The sequence below is a fragment of the Chrysochloris asiatica genome, unplaced genomic scaffold, assembly GCF_000296735.1.
Source record: "Chrysochloris asiatica unplaced genomic scaffold, ChrAsi1.0 scaffold00013, whole genome shotgun sequence".
NCBI classification, from domain to species: Eukaryota; Metazoa; Chordata; class Mammalia; order Afrosoricida; family Chrysochloridae; genus Chrysochloris; species Chrysochloris asiatica.
The window spans coordinates 20,361,575-20,380,426 of NW_006408531.1; the positions used below are offsets into that span (position 1 = coordinate 20,361,575).

Genomic DNA, 18,852 nt, shown 5'->3' on the forward strand with positions numbered 1-18,852 from the left:
GGATGAAAGGCACAGATATTTAATATGAATGGACTGTGCATTTACATGTGCGATGTCCTTTATAGGATGAAAGGCACAGATATTTAATATGAATGAACTGTGCATTTACATGTGCGATGTCCTTTATAGGATGAAAGGCACAGATATTTAGTAATCTTTGCCATACAAAGTTACATAGAGTTTTGAGGACTATTTTTGAAACCCTTTTAAAAGTCACATAAAAATATGACTACATGAATTTCAGTAAAGACAGTTTTTGTGTGAATCTAAAATTCTGAAGAGTTCCTTAAAAGCGTATATGCTTTTGCCTATAAAAGGTTTTTTGCTTATTCTTTATAAAAGTTGAAGGAATGTAATTATAGTACGGAGGATTATGTATAGAACATTAGGATACATAGTTCCTCTGATTTATAACTGGTTCATTTTTGTAAATTTCTAACCTCATGATGAATAGTAGCCTGATTAAAATTGCCTGTCAATGTGTTATACAAGATTTCTTGTTTTCAGACTTCATGTAAAAATTAAGTGTCTTTACGTATATGCAAAATAAATATTTACAGGATATAAAATTCATATAGTATTTTGGAAATTTCCACAAATTACTTGGATTAGTTTCATTTTTGTATAGACCAATGCATTATTATATTTTTATTTATAAATTACAGCTATCAAATGGGAATATAACCCTGAAACCACTCAGATAAACATCAGCATTCAGCATAAAGAATAAAAGAGGAAGAAAAAGGATCAAAACACATGCAAAGATGTGGATCATTTTTGATGTAATATAAAGTGCAATTATTTGTTTTAATTGGAGTAATAATTATAGTTATTTGATGTATTCAAAGCTCATATAGCAAAGAGAAGACATAAAATAACTAGGTTTTGCTTTTAATTTTTCAAAGTTCTTATCACAAAGGTCTGGCCAAAGCACCTTTGTCTGTGGGAGGACTTTGCACCCCAACAAATCCTCCCCCCAATCCTTTGGGCAACATCTCTATTCCAAGGAACCCAATTTCTCTTGATAGTATTTTCCCTAGTTGGAGTATTCCAGACCCTGGAAAGTCCCAGGATTTATAGAATGATTATAGGTAGATTACTGTGTAACAGGGAGTGTTATGGGTGTGGTGCTGTGGGTTAATGCACTGGACTGCAAGGTTGGTTTGAACCACCATGTCAATGATGCAAGCTTACCAGCTGCTCCTTAGAAACCCTATTATACAGGGTCACTATGAGTCGGAACCTACGCAACGGCACTTAAAAACAACAATGACAACAATAGGACTCTGTGGGATAAGCTACCTACAAGGTCAGTAGTTCAAGCCCACCAACTGCTCTGTGAGAGAAAGATGAGCTTTCTGCTCTCATAAGGATTACAAGTCTTGGGAACCCTACACAAAGATACTCCGAGTCAGAACCAACTCAACACCAACACCAACTGTGTAATAGCAAACCCAGAAGCAAAAACTAATCTCAGTTTCATTTTCTGTGAATTCTACTATGTCATTCGCTTAGTGCATGGGAGATATTTATTGTGGAAGTGAAAGTCCTAACCCGGAAGGTAACTTTAAGTCTATTTATTTCTTTCCCCTAAAATTTTCCATGACTTAAAAAAGGTGTTAATTTTTCAAAATCCCTGCTCCTTAACAAGAGTGTTTGCTTGGCAACTACTAGTTGTTAGTTTAGAATTTTAGCGGGATGCTGGTCTGTCGTTAATATTCATTCAGTTAGTTGCACTGTATTTTGGAACACAGAATTGTGTGTGCTGAGACATTTGTTGCCAAAAAGTAACTTGTCTATTTAGATATGGAATGATTTAATCAAATGTACACAATTAAAGTTAGAATCCATTTTGGGAACTCCAAATGCTCTTTACTTTTTTTTTCTCTCTCACTGTTTTATTCTGTTTGAAATAGAGTTCTATAAACACAACTCAATGCCAAAGGGATGTGCTCCCATGAGGCATAATCATGTGCGTGTCTGATCACCAGGACAGCACTGTGAGAGTGATCTGGGCGTACCACCATGAAGATGCAGGAGAAACCGGTCCCAAGTACCATGACTCCAATCGGGGCACCAAGAGTCTGCGCTTATTGAATCCTGAGAAAACCAGTGTGTTGCCGACATCCTCACTGTACTTTGACCTGGTAAATCAAGACGTAAGTTGGTTTTACTTGTTTGTTTTTTAATGATTGTTGTTACTAGTTGTCAGCAAGTCAATTATGAGTATAGGAGTGAGATAGTTTTGCTTAAAATATTGTGTTTAATAACATACCAAAAGAATGTGACTATGTGTCTCCATCCCCTTTTTATTAAGACAGGTCCCAATTCCAAACAAAGGTACAACGTACTGGTGCCAAATGTTTAAGATTCCTGTGTTCCAAGAAAAGCATCAGGTTATAAAGGTATGTGTCTCACTCACAAGCTAAATTTGGCCTATAGGAACAGAGGAAGAAATTACTGACCTTAAAATGAAAGTGGTGGATAAATAAATACATTTCATTTATATCAAAGTTATTGAGAGAACAAAGAACTGGCTTGACTGACCTACACATTTTCTTAAGAATCACTGAATTTAAAGAAAAAAAATTGTTGCTGATATTTTGTTTTCTACCTCCTATTTTTACACTTCAAAGGTCAAATGTTTTCCGGACTGCTTGGAATATGTCAAGTTATTTCTTTATGAGCCCTGGTGTGGTATTATATGATAAATACTGAATTGCTAACCACAAGGTTGGAGGTTCAAACTCACCTACCATTTCTCGTAAACTCTATACAGAGTCACTATGAATCAGAACCTACTCAATGACAACAACAAAAACAAAACCAAAATTATTTCGTTAGGAAATATTTTTGCAATTGCATTTTAAAATAAGCTATTTCCATATTACTAAATTACACTTTAGAACTTAAAAGAAAATGTACTATCGTCTAGTCACCAACCCACAGCGCCCTGTAACAGACAAGACTGCTCCTTAGGGTTTCTAAGACTTATTACGGAAGCAGCCAGCCTCACGTTTCTTCCACAGAGGGGTTGAACTGCCAACCTTTTGGTTAGTAGCCCAATGTTTAATCCACCACACCACTCTTTAAACTATAAACGGGAAGGTTATATTCCTTACCAATATTTGAGAATATCTGAAACTAATGAATACTATCATAAAAAGAACGGTTATTTTTGAAAACTGGAAAAAAGAAAATCTAGAAAATTAAAATAAAAAAAATACAGAATTGGGTGGTAAATAAATAAGCCAAAATTTCTTGTGATACATAATTCTCTCCCATGTCCAGGATGCTCTCTCCCATTTGTATTCAGCTAGTAGATAAAACAAGTATTTGGTAAAATTGACAAGTCCTTGGCTCTGTGCTAGGGATTGTTGGCAGTTTAACAGTGACTGAAGATATATAATCTATGCTCTCAAAGAATTTACAGTGAGAGCATGGGATACATGGCCCGGATATAAGACAGAATAAAATACAATTAGATCGTGCAGGCAAAATCCTGCACATGTTCAGGAAAATGGAAAGCTAGGCCATACAATGATGTTGCCTTCTTGTCAGCCCTCAGATAAGTATGTGCTGTCAAATAAGCTCTCAAGTAATACTGTAGGCCTCGGAGTCTTTTTCTAGAAAACGTGGGCAGTCATAACAGTTTCCTCACCAACACTAACACATTTAGGCAGAGATGGAAACACTAAGCACATTCTATAAAGGGCTCACATTTTAAGTTTCTACAACATTTGCCCAGTTTCACAGACCTGCCTTTTGTTTGCAGAGTGATTCACAACTAGGTAGGGCAAGAGGGTTGATCTTTTGGCAGCCCATGGCACTTTCAATATTCACTTCCAACACCATAACTCAAATGCATCAATTCTTCTACGGTCTTCTTTATTCACTGTCCAGCTTTCACACGCATATGAAATTATTGAAAATACCATGGCTTGGGTCAGGCACACTTTAGTTCTCAAGCTGACATCTTTGCTTACTGATTTAGTGCATAGTTGTATTTGTAGGATGTTTTTTCCATAGACTCATCATCCATGTGACTGAGAGTGAGTCATTTAGCTCTGCTGTTGTTGTTGTTGTTAGGTGCCATTGAGTCAGTACCGACTCATAGCGATCCTATGCACAACAGAACGAAACACTGCCCGGTCCTGGCCCAACCTCACAATTGTTGCTACTCTTGAGCCCATTGATGCTGTCAACTTTGTCAATCCATCTCACTGGGGGTCTTCCTCTTTTTCTCTGACCCTCCACCTTATGAAACATGATATCTTTCTTTAGTGACTGGTCCCTCCTGACAGTATGTCCAAAGTATGACCATCCTGGCCTCCTGGGAGCACTCTGGCTGCACTTCTTTCAACACAGATCTGTTTGATCTTTTGGCAGCCCATGGCACTTTCAATATTCACTTCCAACACCATAACTCAAATGCATCAATTCTTCTACAATCTTCTTTATTCACTGTCCAGCTTTCACACGCATATGAGATTATTGAAAATACCATGGCTTGGGTCAGGCACACTTTAATTCTCAAGCTGACATCTTTGCTCTTCAACACTTTAAAAAGGTCTTGTGCAGCAGATTTGCCTAAATACGTCTTTTGATTTCTTGGCTGTTACTTCCATGACTGTTGATGGTTGTTCCAAGAAGAATGTAGCCCTTGACAACTTCAGTATATTCTCCATTGATAAGAATGTTGTTTATTGGTCCAGTGGTGAGGATTTTTGTTTTCTTTATATTCAGATGCAATCCATACCGAAGGCTGTGGTCTTTGATCTTCATCAGTATATATTTTAAGTCCTCTTCACTTTTTGCAAGCAAGGTTATATCATCTGCACATCGCAGGTTGTTAATGAGCCTTCCTCCAATGCTGATGCCACGTTTTTCTTTATATATATCCCAGCTTCTCGGCCTATTTGCTCAGCATACAGGTTGAATAAGTATGGTGAAAGAATACAACTCTGTCGCACACTTTTCTTAATTTTAAACCATTCAGTGTTCCCATGTTCTGTTCGAACAACTGCCTCTTGGTCCATGTACAGATTCCTCATGAGTACAATTAAGTGTTCAGGAATACTCATACTTTGCAATGTTGTCCATAATTTGTCATGATCCACACAATCAAAAGCCTTTATGTAGTCAATAAAGCACAGGTAAACATCTTTCTGATATTCTCTGCTTTCACTCAGTATCCATTGGACATCAGCAATGATATCCCAATTTCTACGTCCTCTTCTAAATCCTGCTTGAACCTCTGGAAGTTCTCTGTCTATGTATGGTTGCAGCCATTTCTGTATTACCTTTAGTAAAACTTTACTTGCATGGGATATCAAAGATACTGTCTGATGATTTCTGCATTCTTTAGCTCTGTAAGAGGAGTTATTTCCTACTTTGTAGGGTGAAGGTTCAGAGAAACAGCATCAATGGGCTCAAGCATGGCAATGATAGTGAGGTTGGCCTAGGATTGGGCAGCGGTTCATTTTGCTGTGCTAAGGTCACTATGAGTCGGTACTGACTCAATGACACTTAACAGCAACAACAACCTGTGAAAAAGGAAATGCAAATTCTAGTCTTAGTCCACTTCCTACAGGTCCTTCTCTTAAGATAATGAAGTATTTTTCAGAAAAGAGAATGTTATATTTATATCATGTTCTGAGTGTCATTTGAAGTAAATTTAATTGGAATCTGCTTCAAGAGGTAAATGTAAAACTACAGGTTCAGAAATGAAAACAAATGTCCCATGTAATATTCCCTTTATTCATTTTACAGTGAGCATTAATTATTTGAATGCACTTTTCATTTTGTCATTATAAATACCAGTAATTGAATTGAATGGGATAAAATAATTGCTAGTATACATTTAAGGGAACAGGAGACAAGTATGTTCTGGCCCTCTATGTGGGATATTTATTTGGTACCTCTTCTAAAAAATTCAGTACTACCTTTCCTACCAGAAGCATATCAATGTAATCCTCAAATAGTGCCATCTCTTAACAAAAGGGGTGCTTAAGATTAAATACTTTGGAATCAGCAGGCTTTTTTATCAAGAGAGATCTCAATAGATTTGAGTATATTTTGTGATATTTGGAAGTTTATCAAGTGATGAAAACAGAAGAGGACTTGAGAACAGCAGATCATAGAGGGGAGCCCTGGTGTGGTGCTGTTGGATAAGCACTAAACTGCTAACTACAAGGTTAGTGGTTCAAACATACCAGCCGGTCCTTGGAACCCCTTTACAGGGTCAGAACTGACTTGATGACACTAACAACAGGTCATAGAGGAGTGCTTATATAAAATATTCTTGTTTGGGGGCAAAGGGTTTGTGGCTAGAATTTAAAATTTTATTACTTCAGTATACCATTTTGAAATTTTTTCCTTGTATATTTTCTTGAAAGTGAACTCAAATAGCATAATGTGTACAAACCAACAAACCCAAAGCAATTCAAAATAAAAAATAGAAAGAAAACCCAACTAGCAAGCAAACTCAAAATGATTGTTGTGTCCATTGTTTTGAGACAATCTTTTTTTAAAGTTTCCCTTAAGAAATTATGTAATTTCCATTTCTTTTCCGTAGCAGAGATTTCCAAGTTTCAGAAAAGTGTATCCTCTTTTTCATAAAATCAAAGACTCATATGCCTTGAAAAGCCATCCAGCTGTTTTCCCCGATTCCTTTTATTTTATGTCCCACAAATCACTGTATCAAAAACCTCAGCTCTTCTCTAGCAAATTAAAAAGGGTTTTCTTAGATAAGCGAACATTGCTTTTATCTTGTATTATACTGTTCTGTCATAGTCTTTTAACACATTGATTACAGTAGTGTGAGAAATTAATTTCTTATCTTGACCTAATACAAAGAATGTATATTTTCAATTTAAATATTGCTAGTAATACTTATATACATTTTGTAGTTATAATAACTATAAAGCTACGCACATAAACAAATATATCAGTGGTTTGATTGTGAATGTATTTGAAGGGAATGATTAAAATTCAAAGATATTTACTACATTTGTAATTTAAATTACATTCAAGTAATGAAAAATTCACCTTTAAACTTGTGAAATAAGAATTTAAGTAACTTCTAAAATTGGCAATTATAAAATAACAAAACTGAATAATTTTATCTGTAGGAATACTGGGAATATAATATAAAATATTAGTGATTCCTACTCATTGATGATTCTAATTTATTGATTTGTATTGTAATTTTTACAGAAAATGTTAAAAATGTTTGCATTTTCAGAGAACAACACATCATAGTAGTAAGCAGATGTGTAATCGATCCTTCATTCTTACCGTCAAAGTACATGTTTTTACTACTACTAGAATTCTTTTTTTCTCTATCGGTATATTTCCTTAATTTTTTTCCCCCTGAAATGATATTTAAAACACGTTGTAGCTGATGTGGTGTCTTTAGCACTTTAATTTTGCATCAGGATGCATTTTCACAAATCTGGCTGTTTACTTTATCTTTCTTTTTTCATGTGTTCACCTTGGACTTCACTTCATGCACGGCACTTTGCCGAGCCCAGTGTGTGTTTGGTGGGCACCATTGACTTAGTTATTGTTTCACCCATTCCCATTCTTGTCTGTGGAATTTGTTTTTGCTCATGGATGTTTTCCTTTTATCTTTACTAATTTAACCATACTTCCTAAATGGAAGTATCTGGATCTTTGTCTCTTTAGACAGATCTGTTTTCCAAGTTGCTCTGGATTAATTTTCAGAATATGCTTCATGTGAAAATGCTTTCCATCCTTCTTAAATACTTTGCAACATTATATTGGCTACTAAATTCTTTATACCACTGATTACCATAAGCACCTGTGGATTTTGTCATTGACTGACAAAATGGATAATTCCTGATCTTCTAGAAAAAGTTAGGCCATAAAATCTTAATACTTATTTAATCCCCTTCTTTGTGAATTTGTCAAAGTCTATAAATTTTATCCCTTATATGCAAGTATAACTAAAGTTTAATATAATCTTATTAAGATAAGCTTAACATAGCTACTCGAGAGAAGACGAAATACTCAGGCATTTAACGCATGGCTAAAACCACAACTTTGGCTATAAAAATTTGGTAGGAACTCTTGTTCCTAAACTGAATGATCTTCCTCAAATTAGTGTATTTTAAAGATTACTGACTTAGATTTCCCAGTGTTGTAAAGTTCATTCCTTATCCTCTTGGGTTACAACCACTTCACAAACACATTTGTGATTTCTTTGCTACATGGGTGTTCTTTATAGTCACTTGGCCATGCTGTGTAATGGAATTCACTTTGAAAATGTGTCTTTTCATGGAAGTGATATATTGCTAACTCTCACTAATTAGCTTTCTGACCCCAGAGAGAGTACTTAACCTCACCCTGGTGTTCAAATTTCTCATCTGTAAAATTAAGGAATGGTCCAGATGACCTCAATTGGCTCTTTGTATTTCTAAATATCTATGACTTAATGAAAACTAGAAGTAAAATATATGCTATGGTTTTGGATGCCCTGTGTCTGAGTCTCTGACAGCTTTCTTCCACAGTTACTGGGCATGCCTCCCTTCAAGCTTCACTCAAAAAACCCTTTTCTACCCCTCAGGCATGAGCTTTCTTAGCATGTCTTCTGAGATGCCCTGCTGGTTTTCAGAGCTTCCCAAAGTGTCCAGGATCTAGAACATCACATCTGTGGCTTGTTGCTTTCTTAAGAAACATAAGATAACTGGTTTTTGCTGTTGCTGGTTTTTTATAAAGGCTAATAGACTGTCTGGACTTCTAATGTAGCACTGTAGGATCAGCACTGGACTGCAAACTACAAGGTCGGCAGTTTACACCCACTAACTGTTCCTCGGAAACACTGTAGAGGGTCACTGTGAGTCAGAATTGACTCGGTGGCACTCAACAACATCAAATAGATTTTTATTTTTTGGTCTATATAAATATTTGATCTTAAAATTTTTATACAATTAACTGAACCCCTTAATTATATTATTTACTCAATGACTATTAAGTATCAATGAACTGCTGGTGTGGTGCTGTAGAATCAGCACCGGACTGCGAATCACAGGGTTGGCAGTTCAAACCCACCAGCTGTTCCTTGGAAACCCTATAAAGGGTCGCTATGAGTCGGAACTGACTTGGTAGCATTTATTAACAACAACATTAAATATCACTAACAGGTACTTAATAAGACACATGAAAAAAGTAGAAATTTAAAACCGTTAACATCTAATCAAACTATGAAACCACAAATCTTTATAAAGCACATATTGTCTAGTGCCTAAAGCAGCATTAGTGGGTTCAGACTACATGGTTCAAATCTTAACTTTGGAAAATGTAACAGTGTTTGATCCAGAGTAAGCAATGTAACCTCCTTGTGTTTGAGGTTTCCTTCCAAAAAGAACGTTAATAATAACACTTGTCTGACATAGTAGTTGTTTGTATCTGATGTGGCGCTGTAGGATGAGCACTTGACCTCACCTATCTGGTCCTCAGAAACCCTGTACGGTTTGCTATGAGTTGGAGCTGACTCAATCGCACTTCACAACAACAACGAGGTAACTCATAGTGTGCTTGTATGCTTGGTGTGTACTAGATAGCTCAGTATGTTATATTCCAAATTTTACTTTGGTTTTCAGTACCTTTAAAATCTCAGAGTCAGCTTGCTACAGTACATGAGGAAGGGCTCTGGAGATAGGTAGAAGTGTATGCTCAGTGTGGCACTGTCGGATAAGCACTGGACTGTGAACCACAGGGTCAGTGGTTCAAACCCACAGGCTGTGCCTTGGAAACCCTACATAGGATCGCTGTAAGTCAGAACCGACTCAACAGCACCTGACAACAACAATAATGTGGGCAAACTAGCCTCTCAGAACTTGTGCCCTCACTTGCCAAATAAGGAAAATGCTTTGTTGTCAATGAGTGCAAGTGAAAACACTTGTTGCTTAAAAGGTTCATAGATGCTTGTTTTCTTCTCTTGATGAGGATTATATAGATGGACAGCTAAAACGTCATCTAGTATTTTCTCAGACTGAGAGTTGGGCTGCACCTAAGCCACAGCAGTCAATAAGTCCTTATTATATTTTGAAGAAAAGATTCCCTGGGAATTAGATTTCATAGCTTGCTTCCATTACTCCACACCAAATGAAATTTAAGCTACTTTCCTCCTGTTCTTGTCTAAGAAAGGATAAGGACCAGCTGGTGACTCCCCTCTGGGAACAATTTTTTTCACATTCTTAGGTCACCCGTTAGCCTCCATTCTTTGACTTTAAATGATTCCATTTTCAACAGATAAGAAAGGTATTTATTTTTCTTAGTTCTTCTACCATCCAGCTCTACCTGAACCTACTATGCTTTTCCCAAGTAATTCCAAGAATTGACTTTCATAATTGGAAGGTATTAGAACATTTATTGTAAATCATGGGCAATAAAACTGGTAAATCACTGAATTAATAACACTTTTATTAAAAAATAAGATACTTGAATTCTAGATAATAACTCAGTAGGATTAAGAAGTATGGTAACATAAGATATAAATAACTTTCACTTACATATAAGGGAAGATTGAAGTAAAATACATCTTTTGCTACTTAAAATACATTATTTCATTACATTTTCATAGGCTCCCATGACTAAGTTGAGTTACATCCTCTAAAGATGCATTGAATTCCTGGTGTGGCGCTGTAAGATCAGCACTGGACTGTAAACCACAAGGTCGGTCGGCAATTCAAACCCACCAGTTGCTCCTCAGAAACCCTATACAGGGTCGCTGTGAGTTGGAACCCAATTGACAGCATTTAAATCCAACAAAGATATATTAATCCACTTTCCAAAGCTAGTTAGTGTTTCTCTATGATTTTTATCAGCCCAGACTTTGTGATTTTTCAAAATGCTATATATGTAAAAAAAAAAAAAAAAAAATAGTGCAAAATGATTTGTGCAGGAGAAATGTCTGATAGCTTAGCTTATATCCAGCTATGGGTCCTTGGAGTAAGCTTTTCAGCATCTGAGCTGCTTGTGAGATCTTCAGAATCAGGGCATAAACCCAGGGCAATATGAATTGATTCCACCAGAACCTTCCAGAGATATCAGTTTAAAGAAACTAGAAACTGACTAGATGTAGTTGGATGAGCATGAATTTATAGAGAACTGGTATTTTCAGCCTGGCTGTTATTTTGTTAATTGCTATAGAGTCAGTTCCGATGCATAGTGACCCTGTTTAAGGTTTCCAAGCTTTAAATCTTTGAGGGAGCAGAAAGCCTCATCTTTCTCATATGGAGTGGCTGGCAGGCTCGAACTTCAGACCTTGTGGTTCGCAGTCCAGTGCTTATCATATGGAGCCACTGCACTCCTCTGTTCAGCCTTGGGAGTTGGAAAATACTCAAAAAAGAAATGAAACATATAAAACTTTTCATTCCCTTTAGGAAGTCATTTCAATAGATTACAGTTAAAATGATTAGGCTGATAGTTCTGAATGTGGTTACAAAAGGGACAAAACTGTTAAATCTCAAAGATGATATTAAAACAAACAATAATCATAATTTAAAAAAGCAAAAACAAAAACAAAAAACATTGCCATCTAGTTAATTCCATCTCATAGTGATCCTACAGGACAAAGTAGAACTACCTGTAGGGTTTTTCCAAGGCTGTTAGTACTTAGACACCAGATGGTCACATTTTTTGTCCAGAGACAATATTATTATTAAGTGCAGTTCTGACTCTTAGTGACCCTATATAGAGTTGCCATGAAGCATCTGGTGGATTTGAACCACTAACTTTGTGGTTCGCAGTCTAGTGATTATCCTACAGTGCCATACCAGAGATGATATTGGTGGTGGTAGTTTCCAACTGCTGACCTTGAGGCTAACAGCCCGACTCATAACCACTACGCTATCAGAGCTCCTTAGAAAATGATATTAAGAAAAGATAAATTGGAAATAATTTCTGAGGAAAAAATGCAATGAGTGTGCTAATCTGATTGAACATATCTTGTAGCATACAAATCTTTGAAAATAAGTTAGTTAGCAGTCTTTTACTCTGAAGTGAAGTGAAAATAATGGTAGAGTCCTGTTTCATTCCTCTTCCGATTGTTGTTGTATAGTAGTACTATTGAGTCTATGTTGTTTCATAATGGTGCCATCTGACTTGCCCATAGGTTTTCATGGCTTTAATCCTGTATGGTCCTGGTTCTGATATGACACTCTCAGATAAGCACTTGACTGCTAACTGCAAGGTTAGCAGTTCAAACTCACCAGCTGCTCCTCAGAAATCCTAGACATTGTTGCTGAAACATGGGCAATAAAATTGGTAAATTATTTAATGAATAGTACTTTTATTAAAAAATAAGGCATTTGAATTCTAGATGATGACTCAATAGGATTAAGAAATATGGTAACATAAGATATGAATAACTTATGCTATGAATGTAATATATGAATGACTCGATGGCAACCAGTGACAACAATCCTGTGAGAGCTGACAGACCTTTCTCCTGCACAACTGCTGCCTGGCTTCACCATGTGTGACACCAGTGCTTCCTCTACACTATGGTGCTCTAGAAAAAGGGACTTTTGAGAATCAGTACTTGAATTTCCTTTTTCAGTTAGATTTATGGCAAAATATGTAGAGAAACCAAAATCAGTCAGTTGTTGGAGTTTGACTCATGGCCAACCCATGTGTTATAGAGTGTTCCACAGGGTTTTCATGATTGTGACCTTTCAATATCCAATCACTCAGACTTTCTTCCTAGCTGCCTCTGGATGGGTTTGAACTGCCAGCCTTTCCTTTAGTAGCTGAGTACCTAATCATTGGAGCCACCCGAGGACTCCACCTAGAAAAATACAACCAAACCCACTGCCATCATGTCAAGTCAGACTCATAGCAACTCTATATGGGGTTTCTGAGGCTGCAAATCTTTACAAGACCAGAAACCCTCCCCTTTGTCCTGAGGAGGAGCAGCTGGTAGGTTTGAACTGCAAACTCACCATTAGCATTCCAGTGCTTATCCTATAGGACCAAGTGCCCTAAAAGCCAGAAAAGGTATGGAGATGGTGAGAGCTAGATGTGATGATATCTCAGAGTGGTCTAAGAACCAGACTGAAAGTCCAGCTTCGGGTTCTGCCTTCTGCTGCTCTGGTCAGCTGAAATGATTGTGTCGGCATCATGGAGCTTCTCAAGGGCCTGAATTCATGTGAACACAGAGAAACCTGTGAGAGCTGGAACACAATAGGACTACCTTGTTTTCTAGGCCTCAAAAGTTTTCCACCTCTGACAGGGTATTTACCACTTTCTTGTCTCTCTCTCTCTTAAGAATCCTGCCCATAAACACCCAGTGACTTTTCCTTCTCTGACAAGTTTTCACACCACTCAGGTTCCACGTTCCCAGGATTTACTGTAATAAAATTCAAAGACCATCAATCTGTATAACTGAGAACTTGCTCTACATGATTTGCAACCCTTAAAATTCTATGAGTTCTTTAGTTCAATATTGGAATTGACAGTGTGGAAATGTATAAAATGAATAACAGCATGGACTGTAATAACTTGTCTTTAAGGTTTTATAACAAGACTAAAGATAATTTTGTGTGTGTGTCTCAATGTAAAAAGTTTTATACCTGTTATTTGCCTTTGGATACAACAATGCAAATTTTTATGGTTTTGGGGAATGGAGCTTTTAGCAATAAGCAGGAAAATGATCTTTATAGTGCAAACTCACTTTGAAATAAATGAGATATTTAATGGTCAAATATATATAATTCATAAATCAGGGGATACTTTCATACACCCTTACAGCAACATATAAAAAGCTGCACAGTTACAGTCTTTCAAATACTGAGCCTATCTTGATATATTAATATATTTTTACCTCATATATTCAGAGTATAATAACATACCCAATTTAGAAGGGAAAATATTACACTAACATTTTAGTTACATCTTGCTTTATTGAGCAATTTTTGTATTTCCCTTGATGTAACTAAGGTTGCGCATTACAGTGTTTGGGACCAGAATCTTTAGGGAGGTGATTCAGGCTTTTGTGATGGTGGTAGTTATTGCTGTCCTTTGGAGTAGCTCCCCAAGTGATCTCAAACCCCTGGTAAAAGAAAAATAGTCTTTTTAGGTATATTAAAATATTCTAAGAGACTGCATATGTTAAATTATATTTTACGTTATTGTTAAATGCTGTCAAGTCGATTCCAACACATAGCAGCACTGTATAGAGTTTCCAAGGAGCAGCTGATGAGCTTGAACCACTGACCTTGCAGTTCAAATGACTTTGCAGTCTGATGCATTAGCCCACAGCACCACACCAGGACGTCTAGCAAAACACCCTTTATTTTAAGTATAATTAATGCCTATTGTTATAGTAGTGCAATAAATACTGTGCACATTAAACTCATATTAAACCAACACCTAACAACTTCTTTTCAAATGCAATGTTAAACTGTCTGCACATAGAAAGGTTTAAGCAATCTTTTGTTCTGAGCTAGTTTAGTCCTTGATTTATCACATATTTCTTTGTGAGAGGCAAAAACACCAGCTGTTTCCTGGAACCACAGATGACTTCATTATAAAATTTAAAGATAAATTAATTCATATATAAGGGATAATCTCTTCTATGAAGGGGCAAGGATTTATGTTCTAGTGAAATATAGTCATTAAAGTTAATTCTAAGTGTTAATGTTTTCCTGATGGGTAAATTTCAGAACTGTATGCTGAAGGCTACCTCACCGACCTTAAAATGCATTTTGTTAGAGATAAGGAGATTTTTGTAAACCTGAAGTATCAATGAAAACTTCCATATGACATTTTGAATATTAAGTAAAGGCTTGTTGATGTTGTCGATAGGTGCCATCGGGTCGGTACTGATTCACAGCACCTTATGCACAGCAAAACAAAACACTGCCCGATCCTGGACCAACCTCACTATTGTTTCCACACTTGAGTCCACTGATGCTGCCACTTGGCCAATCCATCTCACTGGGGGTTTTCTTTTTCTCTGACCCTCCACCATACCAAACATGATATCCTTCTTCAGCTATTGGTCCTTCCTGACAATATGTCCAAAGTATGAGAGACAGAAGTTTGGCCATCCTGGCCTCCAAAGAGCACTCTGGCTACACTTTCCAACACATATCTGTTGTTTATTTTGGCAGCCCATGACACTTTCAGAATATTTTCCTCCAACACCATAACTGAAAAGCATCAGCTCTTCTATAGTCTTCCTTATTCACTGTCCAGCTTTTGCATGCATATGAGGTTATTGAAAATACCTCATGGCTTGTTTCAGGGGCACCTTAGTCTTCAAGCTGACATCTTTGCTCTTCAACATTTTAAAAAGGTCTTGTGCAACAGATTTGCCTAATGCAATGCGTCATTTGATTTCTTGACTGCTGCTTCCATGAGTGTTGATAGTTGATCCAAGAAGAATGAAGTGCTTAACAACTTCAATTTTCTCTCCATTGATAAGAATGTTGTTTATTGGTCCAGTGGTGAGAAATTTTGTTTTCTTTACTTTGAGATGCAATCATACCAAAGGCTGTGGTCTTTGATCTTCATCAGTAAGTATTTTAAATCTTCTTCACTTTCAGCAAGCAAAGTCATATCATCTGAATATCACAGGTTGTAAATGAGTTTTCCTCCAATCCTGATGCCACATTTTTCTTCATATAACGCAGCTTCTCGGACTATTTGCTCAGCTTACAGGTTGACTAAGTATGGTGAAAGAATACTACCCTGTCGCATACCTTTCTTAATTTTAAACCATTCAGTGTTCCCATGTTCTGTGCGAACAACTGCCTCTAGGTCCATGTACAGATTCCTCATGAGTACATTTAAGTGTTCCAGAATACTCATACTTCGCAATGTTGTCCATAGCTTATCATGATCCACACAAATGAAAGCCTTTGCATAGTCAATAAAGCACAGGTAAACATCTTTCTGATATTCTCTTGTTTTCAGCCAAGATTCATCGGACATTAGCAATGATATCCCTCATTCCACGGCCTCTTCTGAATCCAGCTTGAACCTCTGAAAGTTTTCAGTCAATGTATGTTTGCAGCTGTTTCTGTATTACCTTTAGTAAAACTTTACTCGCATGGGATGTCAAAGATATTGTCCCATGATTTCCACATTCCATTGTGTCACCTCTCTTTGGAATGGGCACAAATATGGATCTCTTCCAATCAGTCGGCCAGATAGTTGTCTTCAGAATTTCTTGGCAGAGATAAGTGAGTGCTGCCTCACTTTATTGAAAGATTTCAATTTTTATTCTGTGAATTCCTGGTGCTTTGTTCTTTGCCAATTCCATCAATGCACCATGGACTTCTTCCTTCAGCATCATTGGCTATTGATCATATGCTACCTCTTGAAATGGCTGAACATCAACCATTTCATTTTGGTACAGTGACTCTGAGTATTCCTTCCATCTTCATTTGATGCTTTCTGCATCATTCAATAATTTGCCCAGAGAATCCTTCAATAATGAAAGTCAAGGCTTGAAATTTTTCTTCAGTTCACCCAGCTTGAGAAATGCTGAGCATGTTCTTCCTTTTTGGTTTTTGACTTCAGGTCTTTGCACATTTTGTTGTAATAGTTGGCTTTATCTTCTTGAGCTGATCTTTGAAATTTTCTGTTCAGCTCTTGGACCTCCTCATTTCTTCCATTTGCTTTAGCCTCTCTATGCTGGAGAGTAAGTTTCAGTGTCTCTTCTCATATCCAGTTTGACCTTTTCCTTCTTTCTTGTCTTCTTAATGACTTTTTGCTTTCTTCCTGTATGATGTTCTTGATGTCATCCCACAACTCTCCTGGTCTTTGGTGTTTAGTGCTTAATGTATCAAATCTGTTGTTCAGATGATCTCTAAATTTAGGTGGGATGTATTTAAGGTCATATTTTAGCTCTTGTGGACTTATTTTGATTTTCTTCAGCTTTAGTTTGAATTTGCATATGATTAATTGGTAGTCTGTTCCACCATCTGCCCCTGGCCTTGTTTTGACTAATGATATGGAGCTTTTCCATCGTCTCTTTCCACAGATGTAGTCAATTTGATTTCTAAGTATTCCATCTGGTAAGGTCCACGTGTATTGTCATCCCCTAGGCTTTCTAAAGAAGTTATTTGAAATGAACAAAACATTGTTTTTACAGAATTCTATCATGCGATCTCCAGCATCATAATATCACCAAGGCCATATTTTCCAACCACTGATCCTTCTTCTTTGCTTCCAACCTTTGTATTCCAATCACCATTAATGATAAATCCATCTTATTGCATGTTTGATCAATTTCAGATTGAAGAAGTTGGTAGAATTCTTCTATTTCATCCTCATTGGCTTTAGTGGTTGGTGTGTAAATTTGAATAATAGTGGTATTAACTGGGCTTCCCTGTAGGCAAATGGATATTATCCTATCACAGACAGCATTGTACCCATGACTGATCTGGATATGTTCTTTGTGATCATGAATGCAACACCATTCCTCTTCCATTTGTCATGACCGCCACAGTAAACCATGTGGTTGTCAGATTCAAAATGGCCAATACCAGTCCATATCACCTCACTAATTGATGCCTAAGATATCAATGTATATGCATTCCATTTCATTTTTGACAATTTCTAAGTCTCCTAGATGGTAGCATAGTGGTTATGAATCGGGCTGTGAGCCGCAAGGTCAGCAGTTTGAAACTACCAGCTGTTCTGCGGGAGAAAGATGAGGCTTTCTGCTCCCGTAAAGATTTATAGCCACAGAAACCCTGTACAGGGTCGCTATGAGTCGGGACCGACTCCACGGCACATAACAACAACAAAAACAACAACGGCTGTTTCTCTTCATTTTGAGTTGTGCCCATGCTTTCCATAACTTGTGGGTCTTTAGCTTGGCCTGAGGAAGTTCTGAGGCTATGGACAATAGTAGAGTCACTTTGGTTTGTGGTGTTTCTGAAGATAGTGTTTATTTCATATGTACACTGTCTTAATCAACTGGAAAGCCTTCCTTCACACGACAATGCTGCATTGTAAAGAACAATCTAAATAGCATGGGATAGACAGTAAGTGCAAGGAGGAAGAATGGAGAAGTGATGGTTCATGCACAGTCCCATGCCGTACAGAAAGCAGTTTTTAACAAAACCATAAAGTGGATGGCTTATTGGTGTGTTTGTCGGGGGCGAATGAACATAGTCTAGTGGTGGGAAATCAGCTTAGAGTGTGGTGAGGATCACAAGAAGGCAGCTTTCCTATTATGCATTTAAATGCTGAATTAAAATGGAATAATAATGCTGGTTAGTAATTCCATACATGAGCCCTGGATACCCACAGATAAATGTAAAAACCTTCCCTAAAAGCCGAGACTGTAAATTCCAAAAAGGCAAAGTTTTCCCCCCTCAAAAAAAGCTAAAGAGGATATAGAGAAACTCTGTTAACTGATGGTATGTGGAGGGGATTATAATCAATGTAATGAAACAAGGTATATGAATGTTTGAATGTGAAACCGATGATGTGCCCTGAAAACTTTCACTCAATCCACAATAAAAACCTTAAAAAAAAAAATGGAATAATAAGAACCCATGTTCATTGAGAGCATTGTACATTTGGGGGATCATCTTGATAATCCTCAGAACAAACCTTTGAAGTAGGTAGTATTATGATCTTCACTTCACAGAAGAGAAAACTGAAATCCACAAATGCTAACTAACTTTCCCATTACTGATGATTTTCACATTTGTTCCTAAGAAAGATAGTTTATTTTAAAAATAAACAAATATAAGCACATTTTCTGATTTAGCCTGAAAACATGACCTTTAAATCTGTGAAAAATAAGATATATTCATAGACTAAGAAACTAAGACTCAAAAAATAAGACTCACTGCTGCA

General features: G+C 36.9%; 1 protein-coding gene across 1 annotated transcript in view; it reads left to right on the forward strand.

Moving 5' to 3' along the window:
- The window catches only part of MOXD1 (monooxygenase, DBH-like 1), a 153,715-nt gene that overhangs the window by 54,807 nt on the left and 80,056 nt on the right, over positions 1–18,852 (forward strand). The window contains exons 3-4 of the mRNA XM_006834723.1: positions 1,992–2,159; positions 2,322–2,405. Of these exons, the coding sequence (XP_006834786.1) occupies positions 1,992–2,159; positions 2,322–2,405 (252 nt within the window). The remainder of the gene's footprint in view (positions 1–1,991; positions 2,160–2,321; positions 2,406–18,852) is intronic.